At 39.9% G+C, this 20,475-nt stretch overlaps 1 protein-coding gene across 4 annotated transcripts in view; it reads left to right on the top strand.

The window, feature by feature from the left end:
- Window positions 1-1,118: 1,118 nt before the first annotated feature.
- The window catches only part of TJP1 (tight junction protein 1), a 116,496-nt gene continuing 97,139 nt past the window's right edge, over window positions 1,119-20,475 (top strand). For all 4 annotated transcript variants that reach the window (XM_060005291.1, XM_060005292.1, XM_060005293.1 and 1 more), the window contains exon 1: window positions 1,119-1,573. In XM_060005291.1, coding sequence (XP_059861274.1) covers window positions 1,547-1,573 — 27 coding nt within the window. In that variant the 5' untranslated portion in view covers window positions 1,119-1,546. The remainder of the gene's footprint in view (window positions 1,574-20,475) is intronic.

Here is a 20,475-nt window from a genome sequence, read left to right on the forward strand (position 1 = left end):
TCAAATAAAAAAATATCACCACAATTTAAAAAAAATAGCATTTGTTCATAAGGAAATTTTAATTACAGTTCCTAAAAGAATAAATAATACTTTGTCCAAAAACAAAAGTTACATCCAACATGACTTTAAAACAAAAGAGACTGTAACCATTTCTGTGCATGGGGAAAAAAAAGGAAGGAATAAGGGTTTGATTTGCATAATGTTTTTTTCTAGTTCCATAGCTTCAGGTTGCAAAATGTATGGTATTTTACTTTGAAATTTTAATTGATATTTATGTATGATATACAGATATTTCTTGGTTACGGTAAATTAGGTCTTTTCATACAGTTTGAATTCTAGAGAAAATCATCGTTTAAAACCTGATGTTTCTGCTTTTTTCTGTTTCTCGTGTACCTTTTATGGCACTATACTAGGTACTTTTAAGGAGCTTACCATTTAATGTTACTAAGAATTCCTGACATTTGTGAAGAGCTTTACATTTTACAGAGTGTAGAATAATGAAGGCGGGAAAGGTTTCTGAAATACTTGGTGTCTAGCTAGGGCGTTTGCACTGCGGGCTGATCAGCCGGACAGCAGCCTTTTCTGCTGGGCGCCTCCCCTTCTCTCGCCACTAAGAATTTCAACATTTTTTATGCCAAAAATATGCTTTTGGGATCCCTGTCTGTACTGGCTGGAGAAGGGGGTGTTAGGTCTATATCGAGGCCTCGTGTGCGTGAGCCCCCTGGTGCCCGTGACCAGTGTCCGCGGGGCAGTCGATCCGTCCACAACGACAGCCAGGACGCACTTCACAGCGAGGCCTAGGCAGGCGAGCGGCGGGGGCCGCGGCCAGGTGTGTCTCTGTTCAAGTCGCAAAGGCTGGATACACGGAGGCTCGCTCCTGGGGGCCGCTTTCCGCCGGACCCGTGATGCGAACAAACAGGAAACTCCGTCTCCAAGCTACTTCGGAAACTGGGCTTTTCCTTCCGCAACAGGGGTCGCGTCCGGACAGGAAGCTGACCAGCCGCTCGCCCCTCGCCCTCGTGGCCCCGCCCCCGCCTCGGCCCCGCCTCCCGCGCTTGGCCCTGCCCTGGCCCTGGCCCCGCCCCCCGGCCGGGCATGCTCAGTGGGCCGGGTCGGGTTGGCAGGTTTGCGTGGCCGTCCGTGGTTGCCGGCGCCGGCTCAGCCCGCCGACGCCACGTCCCGTCGTTGCGGCTCGTTCCTGGGAAGTTACATGCGGAAGCGGCTCGCAGGGAGACGGCGGGCGGGCCGCGGAGGGCTCGGTGCTGCCGCGCGTTGAGCGGGCGGGCCCGTGCCGGTGGCGGGGCTGCGGCCGCCGCGCTCGGAGGGAGGTGCCGGCCGGGCGCGCCCCGCGGGGAGCCCCGGGCGGGGCTGGCGCGGCGCGGACTTTTGTCCTAGTTGAGTCCCCTCCCCGTGGGCCGGGCCTCTCCGGCGCCCCCGCCCCGCTCGCTCCCGGGAGATGTTTATCTGGGCAGCTGCGTGAGGAGCCGGTGGCTGGCGGCGAGGAGTCTCGGGTCCGAGGAGCGTCTTGTGGCACCGGAGAGACAAGATGTCCGCCAGGGCCGCGGCCGCCAAGGTGAGCGCTTCGGGGGCCCGTCCCGCCGGGGGCCCGTCTCCCTCCTCCCGCGGGCTGGCTGCCGGGCCGGGGCCCGAGGAGCGGGCGGCTGGCCGGGGGTGAGGACGGCTGGGGCCCAGGCAGGTGCATCGCGGCGGCGTCGCTGGCAGTCCCCGGCTCATGCCTGCTCGGGGAGGGAGCAGGGCGGGCGGGAACGCGCAACAGGTCCCGCCGGGAAGCCGGGCGCGGGGAGCGGAGGTCGGGCCGGAGCCACCCCGGTGGGCGGCGGCTGCTGTCTTTGCGGGAGTGGTTGGTCCCTGGCGAAACCGTGTGGTTTCGATCTGATGTCACTGTCGCTGGTATGCGCGCGCCCGCGACAAGACATTGGGACGGCAAACACTCAGCCCGTGTGGAGTAGGCTGGATTTTTGTTGTTTTAACTCTTTTATTTACTTACGGAAACATTGAAAAAACTAATCTCTTAACAGTTTTTAATAGTTTAGTTTGAATTAAACTTTCAGAAGTACCACAAAATAACCTTAAAAATGGACAATTAGATGAACTCTAAACAATAAAAATTGGCAAAGACGTGTGGTTTCCTCAAAAAAGTAACACTTTTTCCTATCAATTTTTCCATGTGCTTTGAAGTATTATGCCATTTTCTCAGTGCTTTCAAACCAATTCGTATATGACATCAAAAAGCTGAAGTTCTTTTTTTTAAAATACATTTATTTATTTTTTAAAATTTTTGACTGCATTGGGTCTTTGTTGCGGTGCGCGGGCTTCTCATTGCGGTGGATTCTCTGGTTAGGGAGCACAGGCTCTAGGCACGTGGGCTCAGTAGTTGTGGCTTGCAGGCTCTAGAGCGCAGGCTCAGTAGTTGTGACCCACGGGCTTAGTTGCTCCGCGGCATGTGGGATCTTCCCGGACCAGGGCTCAAACCCGTGTCCCCTGCATTGGTAGGCAGATTCTTAACCACTGAACCACCAAGGAAGTTCCCTGAAGTTCTTAAAAATCAGTTAATATTCTCCTCTCCTTTTGTACATTTTAACCTTTTTCACCATAAAATAGTACCTGCTCTTTTAAACGATTGCGGGAATACAGAAATGTGAAGAGTAAAAATCTTCTCCCTTAAAAATCAATTCATTACTTCAAACAGTATCAAAGTGCTTACGCAGGTACTGGTTTGATTTTTTTTGTTTGTTTTTCTGTTTGAAATGTTTATTCATAGTATCTCGGACCAGGTATAATAAGGCCCTGGAGTTTCTGATCTCAAGACCTTGTTTTCTGGCTGGCAGAAGTTAGCGGATACATTTAGTAGTGAATAAATTCTTCTAAGGAATTTAGTGTTTTCTCTTTAAGAAAACTTGTATGTGTACAAGAAAACTTTCATGTGTACCTTTTTGACCGTACACTGATTAAGCACAATCTAAAGATTTAGAATAAAAGGCAGAATTTTGCATGATTTTAAAATAAGCTTTCATTATTTACTTTTCTTGGGAGGAAAGGCTTTGTTGCCGTATTACAGAGAATGTCACTGTGTTCCTGCACTGTGATCTCTGGCACTTAATATACAAGACCACACACTCTAAAAAGGTTATTTCATGTATGGAGAGAAGTAAGTTTTCAATAGATTGCCATGGTAAAATGATGATTTAGAAGGAGTCATACATTTTCTCCTGAATCATGGTGTTGAGATTTTATGGCATATTGAAAAATATCCCTAGTTAAACACTACATTTTAGGGACGTTTGCATTCTTAAATATTTATGAGTAGAATGTCAGTTGAAAGCTTACTTTTCTGAAATGCTGTGTTATGGGGCCACCATTAAATCTTATGTAGAGCAAGGCAGGCTGTAAAAGATAGATGAAATGAAATAGTATTCAACCAACCAAGTCACGTTTAATTTTGTAAGGTGATTAAAATGCTTAATAAGAACCAGGCTGTGTACTCAATACTGTATGTATATTTTTGTTTCCTCCACTTCCCAGTTAAAAAGTGAAGACATTAATTTTGCAGCTTGCTTTTATTGCTTTTAGCATAATAGTTTGTAGAACTCTTCTCGAAACCAGTACCTTTGATTCTATATTCTTTGTAATGGTTGAATATTCTTCCATCCCATGAATATGCTGCAGGTCATTATTGCCTTACTGATAGACATTTAATTTGTTTCCAGGATTTTATTGTAATAAGTAGCCTTATATTTTTATATCTGCATTTATATAGTATTACTGTATGTCATATTCTTAAAAGTGGAATTTCTGGGTCAAAGGGTATGTGCATTTAAAATTCTGATATACGCCACTAAATCTTTCTCCAAAACGGTTGTACCTAGGAATAAATATAACAATTGTTGGTAACTTACCTAATTTTAAAGGACATAAAACCTCAGTAAATGAGATGAGAAAATATACTCTCTGACTGGGGGAGAGTGACTCTTGTAGAATATACCAAATTTCCTAGAGTTGGTGTATAAATGTTAACACAATTCCAAATAGAATTCCAGTGCAGTATTGTAGAAAACTTGACATACTGATGAGAAAGTTTATCTGATAAAATAAATGGATGATAGCCATGAAATTTTTGGAAAAAGAATACTTTATTAGAAAACCTAATGTGTTATAAATTCAAAGTAATTTGAGGCAGTCTTTTAGCTCAGGAATAGACATTGGAATCACAGAGTCCAGAAACATCTGTGTGTTTATGAGGTTTTAGTGATTATGATCGTCAGCATTTAATGTGTGTCAGCTATTGTTCTAAGTGCTTAACATGAATTAACTGATGTAGTTCTCAGTATCGATATGAAGTGAGTACTACTGTTATTCCCCAGTTTATGGATGAGGAGATTGAAACACAGAGAGATAAAGTAACTTGCCTAAATTCACCTAGCCAGCAAGAGGGAGAATTGAGACTGCATGATAAAAATAACATGGAAGATTACTGGAGAAAGGATGGATTATTCAATAAATAGTGCTGGGACTGTTGGTTATCCTCTCTAAAAAAAAAAAAGAAATTTTTAGGGCCCCCCCCAAAAAAGTCCAAATGAAATGTTTGAAAAAGTGCAAAGAAGATAAATCATAAAATACTAGAAGAAAGTATAGGATGCTTTTAAAAAATAAATACTTAAATTGGAAAGGGCTTCTCAGTGCATGATATTAACTTAAGTAATAAAGGAAAAGTTCAGATATACATCTGAATTTGCAAACAGAATTAACTAGTGTACCTGATATGAAATGATTCAAAAGTTGAAAACAGCAATTTGAGGGCGGTTCTCTGTCTCACCAAGGAATTGTTTAGTTATGTAAGAAAATGATATGAATAATTGGGAACATTTCCATTTGTTGAATCACAGAAAGTGGCTGAAGCAAGTACAGTGGCTTCTGGATTTTTAAGCTGTTTCACTTCAGAGGAAGCAATAAAATGTAACATTGTACTGTATACTTATTTGATTTTGCTGCTTAAAAGTTACCATTTTGTCTCAGGAACAGAATTTTTTTCGCCTGGTTGATTATTTTTAAAATTATAATGTAGTTTAGTATGGAAATTATTTACAGCACTTCTTAGGAATTGATTTATAGTTATCAAATAAGGCACAATGAACTTTCCTTAACAGCTTAACATTTGAAAGTTAAAAACTGTAGAATAAAGCTAAATGAACAAAACTAATTACAAAATTAGTCCTTATAGATAGGAATTGTGTCCTCAGTGGCTGTTATGACGTAGTTTTAATTTTGGTACTTAGTGATTGGTATTCGCTTCATACTGCTTTAAAGGTAAATTAAAAACTCACTGTGCTTTATGAGAATTCACTAATTGTGTGTGCCAACGTTTATTGGGCTTCACTGTAGTAATATTTTTCTTTACCTGCCAAATTTGTACAATGTTTTTCACTAGAACTATTTTTATAGTATTTAAGGTAAAGACTTAATTTTTTATGTTAGTGTGTTTGACATGGTAGATGCTTGTGGTTAAACCTGTCATTTATGTGCTTGGTTGATAATCCTGACTGCATTTATAACTCTTAAGTTCATTTTAGGACAGCTCCATTAGGCAGGTACTTTTCAAACCTACAGTGCTTACCCACTAGTGAGTGATAGTGGAGGTCAGCCATCCACACCAACAAATAATGAGGTTAAAACCAATCTGTGGCTTTGAGAGCTGTAATGTAGTATATATAGTACTGTTTCCTGTTTGGTTTGAAGGAGAAAGATTACAGTAGTTTCACTGCTTTTTTTTTTTTTTTCCAATCCTGGTAACAATGTACTGGCTTTGACTTTTACTTGATCTTTAATCTTTTCTCTATTTAGAGACCAAATGTAAACTCAGTACAGTTCTAAGAATAAAACTGAGTATAAACAAGACATTACCAAGCTGCTAAGGAAAGTGTCATTAAAAATAATAATTTTGGTGACAAAATTGGAAGTGTAATTCTGTTTATTGACATAGTTCTGACATGATAAAAATTCAATCTAATGAAAGACCACGAGTCCGGCTGTAAATCCACGTGTGGTGCCACTGGTCCCTGGCCACCCAGCCACAGCTCACTGCAGGCTCCGTGCCAATCACGCACTCAGGATCGAGCACTGATGGAGCGTGGTAGGGCTGGAGACCAGCCATGGGACAAGCAGAGTTATTTTTTATTTGTAGAGTTTTTGATCAAATGTTAAATAAGATTAAAAGATAGTTTATGACTAGTACGATATTTCTGAAATATTTGACTAGAACTTGCTTTGTATCTCTGAATTTTGAAAGACAATCTTGAAAAACCTCCTTAGCTTAACTTTTAATCTTGTAGAAAGAGACACGTTAGAACAGTTTACCAAGTTTTGAATTTAATCTAAAATTGGTCTGTTTCAGTATAGTATTTCTAATATAAGCCAGCAATAAAAATAGGCCTTTTGCTACTGCTGACCTAGAGTGCTTCCTAATTTATTTATTGCAGAGAAGAGTGGCTTCAGGTTGCTTCTTTATGGGTTAGCCAGGTGCTTGATTTCCGTGCCTTCCTAAACAGATACATTCTTAACAATGAGAAGTGTGCGATGAGTTCATGGGTAGGGAATTTCATGTTATATCCTAAAAATGTGTGAAAATAATGGACTCTGAATGATCGACTATCCCACAGAGTACTGTTTTAATATGAGGAAACCAGTGTTTCCAAAATTCATACCACAAAATACCCTGTTACATATGTAGTGTTGATACTGAATCACAGAAAGCCCTTAACTTTGGGATAGATGAAAAGGTATGTTTTAATTTGTGTTGTAGGTGCATTTCAGTATATATTAGAACAGTCTTAACTCTTTCATGCTGGTAGAATGCTGGGAAGTGAGTTGATTGGTGAGTGACCTCATTCTAGTTTATCATGCCCAGAAGAGGGGTGAAAACTGGAATGAATATTACTTTGCAGGGATGCTAATTAGGAACATAAGATTAGCATATTCCTGGCTTGATTAAAAAATTTTTTTTGATTTGCTGAAGTATTTTTTTTGTTTTTTTTTAAATAGTGTACATTCCCAAAGAGTGAAAGTTCATTTTTTTCTTGGTTATTTTAGGAATTTTCACTCTTTCGAATTGTTGCTAGTAATCTTTTGGGTTTGTACACAGTTTTTGATAACTGAATTAAACTTAATTTATGATCTCTTAATTCAGTACATAATGCTAAAATTCAGGAGGTTATCAGTAATGAGATTCTTTTTGTTAGTTCAGCAAGTATTTATTGAGCACACTTTGATTTGGATCCCTGTCCTCTAAAGGCTTATAGGTTTTAGCTGCCCTGTATTGTAATAATCTGTTGTGAAATGTGTAATTCATTTTTAAGATCCAAAGGATTTGAGTTTTTATTCTTAAGTATGAGCACACTTCAGGTCATCTTATAAAAGCATAGCACTCTGCTGTGCTTTTTTGGTTGGGGAAGGTGGTAGAATCCCATCTAGAGCCTGGGCTTACTGTAACACATGAGTTTCTGCATTTTCCCTTGTTAATTAAAAAAAAAAGTTTCAGTTGAATCTGGATACATTCACGCATTTGGTAAACGTCTAAATAGAGAAGAAGGTTAAGAATTATAAAGTAATTAGAATTTATTTACATACTTATAACTCCTTGAATATACTGACATGGAAAATGGACAGTAAGCTGGCTGTTACTATTATACTTAGGGTCTAGCCAGTTGTTAAATATGTAACAATTTGGAGTTTTGAAGCTGTATTCTATATTTAACAGATACTCACTGCTGGCCTAGTATGAACCAGGCACTGTTCTAGGTGCTAGAAATAGAGCAGTGAACATATCACTATGCTGTACTTGTGGACCATTTTAATGGTGTGGGCAGAAAGCAACAAATAAAATACTGTAAATAAAATGATGATGAGCACTTAGAATCCCTAACAGGCCATTTCTGGATCATAACTTGCTTTCCCCAAAGATTATAAGTATCTTGTCTTCTATATTACTTATTTTCTAGTTTTTCTGTGTAATTTTACCACTTACGCATTCCGTAAACACTGGTTTTGCCTGTGAACTTTACACAAACAGGATCTTCTGGTGTGGACTCTTGTATATGGCTTCTCTTGCTCAGTGTTGTGTCTGTGAGACGATGGACATCGTGGGTGACTAGTTCATTAGCTGTCATTATATTCGTGGGTGAAATTCGTAGTCTTCCATTTTAGGAGGGCTTACTGTCAGATTGGCTTCTGGAAAAAGTAGTTTGAATTAGACTTTTGTGGGTTTTGGGGGAAAAATGTTGTATACTTGTCTGAGGGGCAAGAATTAGATAAGTGTATTGGCTAGGCGTTGGAACACTAACAGCTATGTGAAAAATAGGGAGCTGCTTTTGGTGTTCATATGATGTTTACCTTGAAAAGCCAGTTTTAATTTTGAGGGCTTTTTATGACTGAGATCTTAAAATCCATTATCTTAAAGTGTATTTTCATAGGTATCTATTTACCTGACGCTGATCAGACCAGTGAAAGCCCTGATAGGGAGAAATTTGTGGTTCGGCAAAAACAAGTAAACACAAGTGTACTTTTCAAAGTATAATTGTAAGAAATCTTTCCCAGTGGTGTCATGTAAAGGAACTTTGGAAGATTTATTTACTGTTTTTCTTTTAAAATAAACTTATTTATTTATTTTTGGCTGTGTTGGGTCTTTGTTGCTGCGCGAGTTGTAGCGAGCGGGGACTACTCTTCATTATGGTGCGGGCTTCTCATTGCGGTGGCTTCTCTTGTTGCGGAGCACGGGCTCTAGGTGCATGGGCTTCAGTAGTTGTGGCTCGTGGGCTCTAGAGCGCAGGCTTAGTAGTTGTGCATGGGCTTAGTTGCTCTGAGACATGTGGGATCTTCCCAGACCAGGGCTCGAACCCATGTTCCCTGCATTGGCAGGCAGATTCTTAACCACTGCACCACCAGCAAGTCCCTATTGTTTTTCTTTTTTAAACAGTGATACATGTTGGACTATTTAATTAAATGTATACCAACCCATATTTTGATGCTGTATTTCCTGTAAAGTCAGAAGACTCTGGCCATGGCAAGCAGATTTATATCCTAGTTGTAAATATGAGAAATGTGTATTAATAATAAACAATAGCCTCCTAATACTGAGTGCTGATTCTGTGACGATACTAAGCTAGCTGTTTCATGTGCATTGTCTCATCTGGTCTTAACAATTGTGGTAGGTACTCTTGTGACCTCTGTTTCATAGGTGAGGAATCTGAGGTTAAATTTACTGCTCTGGCTAATGACACACTTGCTTCTAGGCTTTATAATTCACACATGCGCATGCTTTTACGTTCATGTGCTGTAAGGAGTGTCAAGGAGACGAGTATGGAATGGTGTTAGGTGTTAGGCGAGTCGTGACTCCTGAGAGCAGGAAGAGAGGGTGCTGTGGGGTCAGAGAGCACGAGCTCCTCTGAAGGAGGCCAAGATTGCCCCGCCCCAGCTGATTGTTGCTGGTGGTGAAGACAGCAGGCTGGATCTTCCCGTTTTTTTCCAGAACTGGTTGTAAATCCAGATTTTATGTAAATTACCTTGATTTACTTGTTGGGAGCTGACTTCTTTTTTTATACCTTTTTATTGTGAAACGTAACACCTATGTAAAAGAGCAGAAAGCACATGTACATTAATGAATTATCACAAAGTGAACACCCATGTAAACACCACCCAGGTCAAGGAGTAGAGTATTGGCAGCTCTTCAGCTTCCTTCATTGCCCTCTACCTGATAACCTTATCCTGCCAGTGAGCCACTGTCCCGACAGTAAGGCCCCTGCGTTAGGATCTTCCTGCCAGCACCATTCTTTCCCCAAGACAGCCACTATTCTGACTTTATGTTTTTATAATTCGTGTGTTTTTGCATCATGAATTCATTCATCTTCATTGCTGTTTAGTATTTTATTGTGTGAATGTACTACAGTTTATTTATTCTACCATTGATGGGCATTTGGGTTGTTTACTACTTTGGGCTATTAATAATGCTTCCACTATTAAGATGAACACTTGTTCATCTCGGTGAACATGTGCACGTTTTTCTCTAAGATGTATTTGGGGACGGAATTGCTGCTGGATTGTTTAGTGTGTCTTCACTTTCAGTAGACGATGTCTTCTGCAAAGAGATGATACCAAGTTACACTTGTCATCATCAGTGAATGAGGGTTTCTGTTGCTCTGCATTTTGACCAATACTTGGTATTAGCAGATACTTTTAGCCCTTTCTGGTTGGTCTTTAGTGAATCTCATTGGAGATTTTAATTTGCATTTTTTGACTAGATGAAGTTGAGCAACTTTGCATGTTTATGCCCTGTTTGAGTCTATTGTCTGTTTTTCTTTGGGATTATCTTATTGATTTGCTTTGTATTTTTTTTTTTTTTGGATAAAAGCTAGTTGATTATATATATTGTAGGTATATTTTCCAATGTGGTAGTTCTCTTAATGGTCTTTTGATGAATACAAGCTCTTCATTTGAATGTGGTCTGAGTGTAGTGACACAAGAGAAAGGCCAGCAAGGAAATAGAGAGTTTCCAGAGAGGGACCTGCCTGTTGGTAGGCCAGACCCTGCACAGAGAGAGGTCAAGCAATATAAGAACTGAAAAGTTTTATCATTGAATAACCCTAAGTCTTTGTTACTTTATTACGTGAGTTTAGGCTCTGGAATCTGCATCTTGAGTCTACCAGTTAATACTGTGTTGTCATCTGTACAGCTCAGATGATCACAGTACACTCAGGGACCCGTCTCAGGGTGGTTGTACACTCAGCACAGTGCCCAGAACAGGGTGAGCTGTTATGTTGGCTGTATCTTTTAATAAAAACATTTTAAGTGAAGCCCACCTTAATATCAGGGAAGAGGTGTATAGGAATTATGGTATTTCTGTGAATGTGCACTCTTAAAACATTTACTTACTTTACATATTTAGGTATGTATGTATGTATTTGGTACTGGACAAAGGGTTAGTTGAGTCCCAGACCAGCAAGATGTGTTGTGGTGTCAGAGAAAGTCCTTGAGCTCCCGAGATACTTTTGAAAATTTTATTACGGTAGTATTAAGTAAGAGAGGCACTCTTTTGTTTGACGAATTAGGGAATAGAGACTAAAGACTACTCCTACTCCAGTGTACCTGGTTCAGTTGGGCTACATATCTGGTAGGGTGAATGACCTGACGGATTAGCAGATTCTGTTCAGTTCTTAACTCCTGAGCACCTCATATCTTTCCACTCGTTCCATGGGTACTTTCTACCATTTACATCCCCCCTCCCTCCAAAACAGATATATACACACATACACACATTCTGTTCTTCTCTTTGTACTCCTGTAATAGCCTCCTAAGTAGTATCATACCCCTTCTTGTCCCTTACAGTCTGTCTTTTTGAAACGATCGTCTCAAAATTCAAGTTTGATTAGTACCCCCTCTTTCCCTGTGCCCCAGTACACATGCTCATTCTAAAACTCCTAGGCTTCTTAATTGACTTCAGAAGTAAAAGACCAAAATCCATAATATGATCAGTAAACTGCTACAGGATTATTTGACCCCTACCTACTGCTCTAGCCTCACCTTGCATCTTTTCCCCCCTCTTGGTCTCTGTTCTCAACCTGTGCTGTCCTCATTTTAGTTCCTAGCGGGTACTGAACTTCCTGCCAGGTTTGTCTTTGAGTTCCTCTCACGGCACTCATTCTTTTCTTTGTAGTATTTATTTAAGCCTGTGGTAATATATTCAGTTGTGACATTTTTTGATCATCCATTTCTGTCATTAGACTGTAAGCTCCATGAGAACAAAGGTCATCTTGGTGTGTCCTGTCATCGCAGAGCTTAACAGAGTGTCTAGCTTATAATAAACTCAAGTATTGTTTGAATTAACGTGGAAAGTGCTTTCCTACGCCAGGGCTCTTGCACATGCTGTTTTCTCTACCTGGAAAGCTTCCCCACTTCTGTCCCTCATTCACCCAGCATCTGTGCCAATTTTTTTTTTTTTTTTGACAAGTGCTTATCAACTTATTAAAAGTTGATTTCAGCATTTGCAGTGGTGACTTCAGCCCTGACTCCTGGCTCAGTGTTGATGGAGGTAATCTGCTTAACCATCTCAGGACTGTGCAAGTCAGTGAGTCGCTGTGGAGCCTCTTCTGAAAACCATCCCAAGTCTTAGAACCTTCACCACCAGGAATTTTCCTTGTAGCTATTCTCAGAGTCTTGGTATATACATCTGAACTGGTCCTTTCACTTTGAGATGCTTTTCCTTTGTGCCTCTGGTCAAGTCAGTGTTGAGGCTGGTGAAGATGATTGTAATTCCCTGAACTGCCAAGTCTGGTCCCACAGGTCCTTCCCGCATTTTGCTGCGGCTGCAACCGGGCTTCCTGCCCGCCTTGTTCCCCAGCCAGAGCAGGCAGAGCTCTGAGGACCTGTCTTCCTCAGATAGCCATGTCCCAATACTAAACCTCGAGAACCTTGTCCTGAGCCCAGAAGACAGTTCAGAACTCTGCTTTAAGCTCCCTGTGCTTTACCTGTATTTCACTGTACAACAACTTGTACTTATTTGTCCGCTGCTTATTTGATTAAAATCTGACATCCCTCCTGGACCAGAGGCACTGTTTTCACTCTGTTGCTCACTTACTGGTAATAGACCAGGTTACATTCAGCCAAGAAACTCCCAGAAGGTCCTAGTGCATCTCCAGGACCTGCTGCACTTATCTTTCCTGGAAGGGGAGGCAGCTGCTGAGGAGCCAGCCCATGGAAACTTTGCATAATGGCCTGGCATCTTGGTCGTAGGATTCTTAGTTTGGGTCTTTTCTAGATTCAATAATTAACTTGTAGTCCCCTCAATTGCCTTCCTTTTTTTTAAGTGGAAAAAGTTCGAGCCCATACAGAAGTATACGAGGCGTGTAATGAATCCCCATGCTAGCCTCACAGCTCCAGTTGTCAGTTTACGGCCAGTCTTGTTCCATCTATACTTCTACCCATTGTATTCTTTCTCCCCCGTTATTCTGAAGCAAACACCAGACATGTCTTTTCATCTAATATTTGAGTATATATCTATAAAAGATAAGAACTCTTTTAAAAAAAATAACTATATTACTATTATCACACTTTAAAAACAAATTGTAAATTAAAAAATCCACCATTTAGTCAATGGAGTTTCTAATTATCTTAAGTATCACCTTCTGTTTTCAATATATTTAAGAAAAAACAGGATCCAAATAAAGTCCTCCCATTGTGATTGGTGTGTCTCCTAAGTCTTTTTTTTTTTTAAGATTTTTTTTTTTTTTTTTTTTTGCGCTACGCGGGCCTCTCACTGTTGTGGCCTCTCCCGTTGTGGAGCACAGGCTCTGGACGCGCAGGCTCAGCGGCCATGGCTCACGGGCCCAGCCGCTCCGCGGCACGTGGGATCCTCCCGGACCGGGGCACGAACCCGTGTCCCCTGCATCAGCAGGCGGACTCTCAACCACTGCACCACCAGGGAAGCCCATCCTAAGTCTTTTAGACTGTAGGATTCTCCCATCTGGCTCTGGCCCTGGCCCTGGCCTCCCCACCCACGGTGCAGTTTTATTGGTGAAGAACAGAATTGTTTGTCCTATGCAATTTCTTGGTCTGGATTTTCCCTGTCATAGTTACAATGTTTCTTGCTCTCTGTACTTCCTGAAAATTGGTGATTAGAGCCAGTGCAGTTCTGTCTAATAGAAATATCATATGAGCCACATACATGATTTAAATTTTGTTAACCACATCAAAAAGTTTAACAGGTGAAAATAATTTTAATATTTTATTTGTGCATATATCCAATATATTATCATTTTAACTCTGACAGCCCTTCCGGGTTTCTCAGTCTTCTCCTGTCTTTTATGACTTGGACACTTTCAGTGAACGCCAGTCAGTTATTTTTTAGAATGTTTCCATTTGGGTTTGTCTGATGTTGTCTCATGATTGGATTGAGGTTATGCATCAGATTAGGAAAGGGTATGTGATATTTATGTTTTATTACTGGTGTGATAACCTTGAACATTTGGTGAGGTACTTACTGTTTTTCCCTTTGTAATTGATAAATATCTTGGGCAAGATACTTTGAGATTGTTTCTCTTCAAACTTTTGCCCACTGGTTATGCTCTTTGATCTTGCCTGCAGCAGTTATTACGATGTTTTTTCCCTAAAATAGTGATCTTGTATTTCTCTCATTTCTTCCACATTCCTTTGTAAGGAAGAGCTGCCTCTTCTTCCTCATGTATCTAGTTATCTGTATGTGTATGTTTTAAACCATGGGTTTATATGGACGCCATGATTCCTATCCAGCACTCTTCATTCTAGCCTTCACTCTTTCTTGTAACTTCTTTCTCTGACAGTGAGAAATCAGCTCATTGTCTACAGTATATTCAGTTATTTGTTTAATCCTCATGTACCTGTCCAGTAGTTAGCAGATTGTTAACCCATCCTATCCTTCTGAGAAACAGATTGACTTAACTCGAGTACAGTGTTTGTGTACAGTTCTTTGTGTCTTTAACATTACAGTATCCAGTCAGAATAGTGTTTTCCACAGTTACTTAGCTGAGTGTTTTTCTACCCATCCTCTTCGCTTGTGGTATTCATTTGTAATAGATAGGTTTATCTGCTACTGTTTGTATTCCATTTTGGTTCCCACCACCTCATCCTGGTTAATTTTAATTATTTATTTGTTATTTTGGGGTATGTGATACGTTACTGTAGTTCGGTGTTGCAAAGAAATATCATTCCTTCCTCAGTCCTACCACCCTCTCCCTTCCACCCCTTTCCTACTTAATCTGTAAGCAATTTCTTTAGTTTCTGGTTTATCATTTCTATATTTCTTTTGCACAAATGAGCAGATACATGTATATAATCTTATATTCCCTTCTTTCCTTCATGAAGGATGGAATACTATTGATATGTGTGCACTTTGCTTTATTCTTTTAAAGGTCTGTCTTTGAAATTGCTCCATGTCGGTTCATAGAGATCTTCCATTTTTCATGACTGCATAGTACTCCGCTCTGTGATGTGCTGTAATTTATTCATCCATTCTCCCAAGTTTGGTCATACAGGTTGTTCCCAGTATTGTAGTTACAACATTGCTACCATGAATACCTGGTACATATGTATAGTCGCATTTTTGGAGGTTTATCTTCAGGACAGATTTCCTAAGAGTGGGATCTCTGGGTCAGAAGGTTAGGTACACATTCAGTTTTGTTAGGTATTGCCAGATTTACTTTTTTTTTGCGGTACACGGGCCTCTCACTGTTGTGGCCTCTCCCGTTGCGGAGCACAGGCTCCGGACGTGCAGGCTCAGCAGCCATGGCTCATGGGCCCAGCCACTCCGCGGCATGTGGGATCTTCCTGGACTGGGGCACGAACCTGTGTCCCCTGCATTGGCAGGCGGACTCTCAACCACTGCACCACCAGGGAAGCCCCAGTATTGCCAGATATACCTCCAGAAAGGCAGGATGAATTTGCATTTCCCCTGGAAATATTTGTGAGTGAATATAGCCTCACAGTCTTGCCCTCAGACTGCTTTGGCAGGTGAGAAATGGCATCTTGGTGTTATATTAATTTGCATTTCTCTAATTATGACTGAGTTTGAACATTTTTTCAAATCTTAATATCCTTTTTGTGATGTATTTTTTTCCCCATTTTTCTGCTGAATTTTTTCTGCAGTTTTTGATTTCTTTATGTTTTAGAGATACTGGCTCTCATGGTGTATCTTGCACTTTTCTTAAGACTTTGTTTATGGTGTTTTGTATTTGTGTTTCTTTTTTTGGTCAAGCAGACATTTAAAATTTTTTACATACTTTGTTTTATTTCCATTAGATTTTGAGTTTGCTTAGAAAGTCTTTCCCTACACCAGCATTAAAGAGGAATTCACCCAGGTTTTCTCTAGTACTCGTATGGTTTTGTTTTTTACCTTTAGATTCCTAAGTTCATTCGAGTTTATTCTTGTGTGTGGTGAGATATAGATCTAATATATGTTTTTTCCAAATGACAGCCCAGATGTTCTAGCCGCATTTATTAAAAAGTGCATCTTTACCTTAGTAATTTGAGATGTTACCTTTCTCATACACTGATTTTTCCAGTGATTTGAAGGTCTGTTTATGAATTTTCCCATTTTATTCCACTGGTCTATTTGCTCGTGCCCCAGTATCACATTTTTAATTGTAGATGCCTTATAGTATGTCTTAATTAAGAGGCCATACTTGATAGGGCTAGTTCCCCCCTAGTAGTTTTTCTTTTGCAGTGTTTTTTTCAGTTTTACCTGTTATTAAACTTAAAGGGAAACATATTCTTATGTCTGGCTTTTTTTGTTCAACACTGATCAGTGTTCATCCATATTGATTTGTGTAGTTAGAGTTTATTCATTTCATGGCTCTGTAATTTTCCATTGAGTGAATGTTGCATTGTTTTCACTTTTATGATTGGTGGACATCTAGATTGTTTTTGGTTTTTGGCTGTTAAGAATAGTGCTTTTGGGCTTCCCTGGTGGCGCAGTGGTTGAGAGTCCGTCTGCCGATGCAGGGAACACGGGTTCATGCCCCAGTCCGGGAAGATCCCACATGCCGCGGAGCGGCTGGGCCCGTGAGCCATGGCTGCTGAGCCTGTGCGTCCAGAGCCTGTGCTCCGCAACAGGAGAGGCCACAACAGTGAGAGGCCCGCGTACCGCAAAAAAAAAAAAAAAAAAAAAAAGAATAGTGCTTTTGTGAACATTCTTGTAAATATATGTTACATTTCTGTTGATTGATCATACAGTATGCTTATTTTACCCAGCTTTCCAAAGCAGTGATACCAATTTACACTCCTACTAGTGGTGAGGTTTTTTTTCTTTTTATAAATTTATTTATTTATTTATGGCCCTGTCGGATCTTCGTTGCTACGTGTGGGCTTTCTCTAGTTGCAGCGAGCGGGGGCTACTCTTTGTTTCGGTGCATGGGCTTCTCATTGAGGTGGCTTCTCATTGAGGTGGCTTCTCTTTGTTGCGGAGCACGGGCTATGGGTGTGCAGGCTTCAGTAGTTGTGGCACTTGGGCTCAGTAGTTGTGGCGCACGGGCTTAGTTGCTCCGTGGCATCTTCCCGAACCAGGGCTCCAACCCGTGTCCCCTACATTGGCAGGTGGATTCTTAACCACTGCGCCACCAGGGAAGTCCACTAGTGGTGCATTTTGATTAGAGTGTTCATTATTATTTTCTTTTAGCTTATTGTATGGTTGTGTAGTAGCCTTTACTTGTGTTTTTAATTTGTATTGCCCTGTTGAATAAGGAAGTTGTGCACTTTCCCACGTGTTTACTGTCCTCTTGCGTGAAGCGCTTCCTCAAGCCCTCAGCCCATCTTTTCTGTTAGGTGCTTTGTCTTTATTGATTTTCTGGCTGTGAATACTAGATTCGTTAGATAGATATTAGCAGGTTAACTTTAAAAGCCCAGATTTACATGAAAATAAGTGATACTGCTTCTTTGTTTGTATGGAAGAAGTTCTAAGTTTTAATAACCAAACAGCTTGCATTCAGACTGGTATATTTACTTCTTACCGAACCTTGATCTATCGCAACTTCCACCGTAATAGTGAAGTTTTCAGCCTCAAGGTGCCTGGTCTGGGAACCAGGGAGCTGCCTGGTGGAGTGTGCCCAAGTGGGGCTTAGCAGTTGAAACACAGCTTGTTACTTTACCTTAGACATTTTGTGATTTGTTTAAAATAGTTTTAGGGTTGAGGTGAAGTAAGGAGGCTGGTTTTAAAGAAATGTGGCCTGTCGAGTGTACAAATTTGCTGTTTTCCATTGAGTGCTTTGTTAGAGAAGTATCATGGTTTTTCATATATTTTATTATTTAGAAATTGAAAAGACTTCCTAAAACTTTTTAGTTTTTTTTCTTTTTTTTTGAAAATCAGATAGTGATTTAGTAAGGAGGAGGAATAACCAAAGAAACTCCAAAACCAGACGTGTTAACTACCCATTCAGGTTCCTTTAATAGGTTAATTATATTCTTCATTTTAGCAGCTAAAGAAAGAATGTTCTTGATTTTGATAAGAATTTGATGAATTTGCTCATATATGATAGTTCAGAATATGACTTAGATGTTCTACTGCCCAAGGCAAATGTGGTCAAGATGGCATTCTTTTGTACCTAGCAATTTTCAGCTCCTTATTAATCTTGTCATTACCATTCCTTTTTTGTTTTGCTCTGTGAATATTTATTTATTTTTATTTTAACTGTAGTGATTTACAAGGTCATGTTCCAAGTGTACAGCTTCAGATTCTTTTCCATTATAGGTTATTATAAGCTATTGAATATATAGTTCCCTGTACTATACAATAAATCCTTGTTGTTTATCTATTTTATATATAGTGGTATATATCTGTTAATCCCTGGATGTATACCCAGGAATGGGATTGCAGGATCATATGGTAGCTCTATTTTTAGTTTTTTAAAGAACCTCCATACTGTTTTCCATAGTGGCTGCACCAATTTTCATTCCCACCAACAACGTACAGGAGTTCCTTTTCTCCACTCCCTCTCCAGCATTTATTATTTGTAGAATTTCTGATGATAGCCATTCGACAGGTTCGTGAGGTGATACCTCATTGTAGTTTCGATTTGCATTTCTCTAATAATTAGTGATGTTGAGCATCCTTTCGTGTGCCTCTTGGCTATCTGTATGTCCTCCTTGGAGAGAGATCTATTTAGGTCTTCTGCCCATTTTTTGATTGGGTTGTTTTTTTGATACTGAGGTTTATGAGCTGTCTGTGTATTTTAGAAATTAAGCCCTTATCGGTTACATCATTTGCAAATACTTTCTCTTAGTCTGTAAGTTGTCTTTTTGTTTTGTGTTTGGAAAAACTTTAAAATTTTGAGTTAATGTTAGAGAAAAGTTGCAAAAATATTAGAGTTCTCTTATATCTTTCATTCCACTCCCCTTACGTTTTAGATAACTGCAACTGTAGAACAGTTATCAAGGATAAGAAATGAACAATGATCCAATAATAAGTAAATTACCCACCACATTTGAATTTTGCTAGTTCTTCCTTTTTCTCTTCCAGGATTCCACTTTGCATTTAGTTGTTACTTCTTTTTGGTGTCTGACTCTGTAACAGATCCTCAGTTTTCCCATTGTCTTTTATAACTTTTTGAAGAGGATTGGTTATTTTTTAGAATGCCCTTCAACTTGGTTTGTCTGATGTTTTTTCATCATTGGAATGAGGTCGTGCATTTTTGGCAAGAATACTACAAAAACCATGTTGTTCATCATCTCAAGGGGTTCATGATATTGATCTGTCTTATTATTGGTAATGTTTACCTTGGTTAAGATGGTATTTCTCCACTGTAAAGTTACTGTGTTTCTGTAATTTATAAATATTTTGGAGGAGATAATTTGGGGCTGTGCTTAATTTAACTGTTAGTCCTCAAACATTCACCCACTAGTTTTATCATCTGTGGGTGGATCTTTATCTGGAACAGTTTCTGGAGTTTGGCTGATGGTAATTCTGTTTTCCCATTTCCTTTCACATTTAATTGAAATTCCACTCTAATGAAGAGCTGTCCCTTTCCCATTTATTTGTTTGATTACATCAGTATGGACTCAAGGGTTATTATTCTGTGGGTTAAAGTCTAATATTATTTTGTTGCTCACATTATTCCAGCTTTGGCCTTTAGAAGCTCTTTCAAGCTGGTGTTCTCTTGACAAACCCCCATAATTTTTTGAGCAGTACCTTCATTTCTAGTGCCACATGATATTCCAGGTTCATGCTGCATTTTCCTGACCCAGCCCTGCAACCAACCCCTTCTCTGAGAAATTCTGGTTTGTTTTATTAAAGACTCGTATTTAGAAATTAAGATCTCCAAGCTAGCTGTGCTCATTGCAGTCTTTCTTTCTTCTAGGCTCTCAGCAGACAGAGCTAGGAATCCTGTAGGCATATGCATATCTACAAGACTCTTATTTCTGTATCTATCTGCATGTGTATTGAAAACCATGGGTTTATACTGACCTCAGATTCCGATCTCACATCATAGAGTTCAGTTTAGCCTCCCTCCTTTTCTTATTTATAGTTTTTTTCTCCAGCAATAGAAACCCAGCTCTCATTATCTATTATTTCTTCACTTCTAGTATACGCATAAAACAGTTTAAATTTTTTACCCATTTCTCCCCTCACCCCTGGAGAAAGACTTTTGTATATATGGAGGATAATATATCATGGAACAATACTGCTACACAAAAAGATACACTCAGAAATATCACTTCCTCATCTATGCTACCCCATTTCCTTTCCCCTTTCTACCTGGAAAAAATTTGAAAGGTCTTTTATCCACTTTCAGCCATTAGAAAATGTCAACCTAAAAAGTTTTATTTTTGATAACTGGAAAGCACTAAGTTTTCGAGGGTATCTGTAACTGTCCCTGATGAGAATTTCTCAAGGTTTAATGGTAACTTATTTAAGCTGATATTCTTTTGTAACAGGGAAGAGCTAAATCG

This window comes from Delphinus delphis, chromosome 2, assembly GCF_949987515.2.
Source record: "Delphinus delphis chromosome 2, mDelDel1.2, whole genome shotgun sequence".
Lineage (NCBI taxonomy): Eukaryota > Metazoa > Chordata > Mammalia > Artiodactyla > Delphinidae > Delphinus > Delphinus delphis.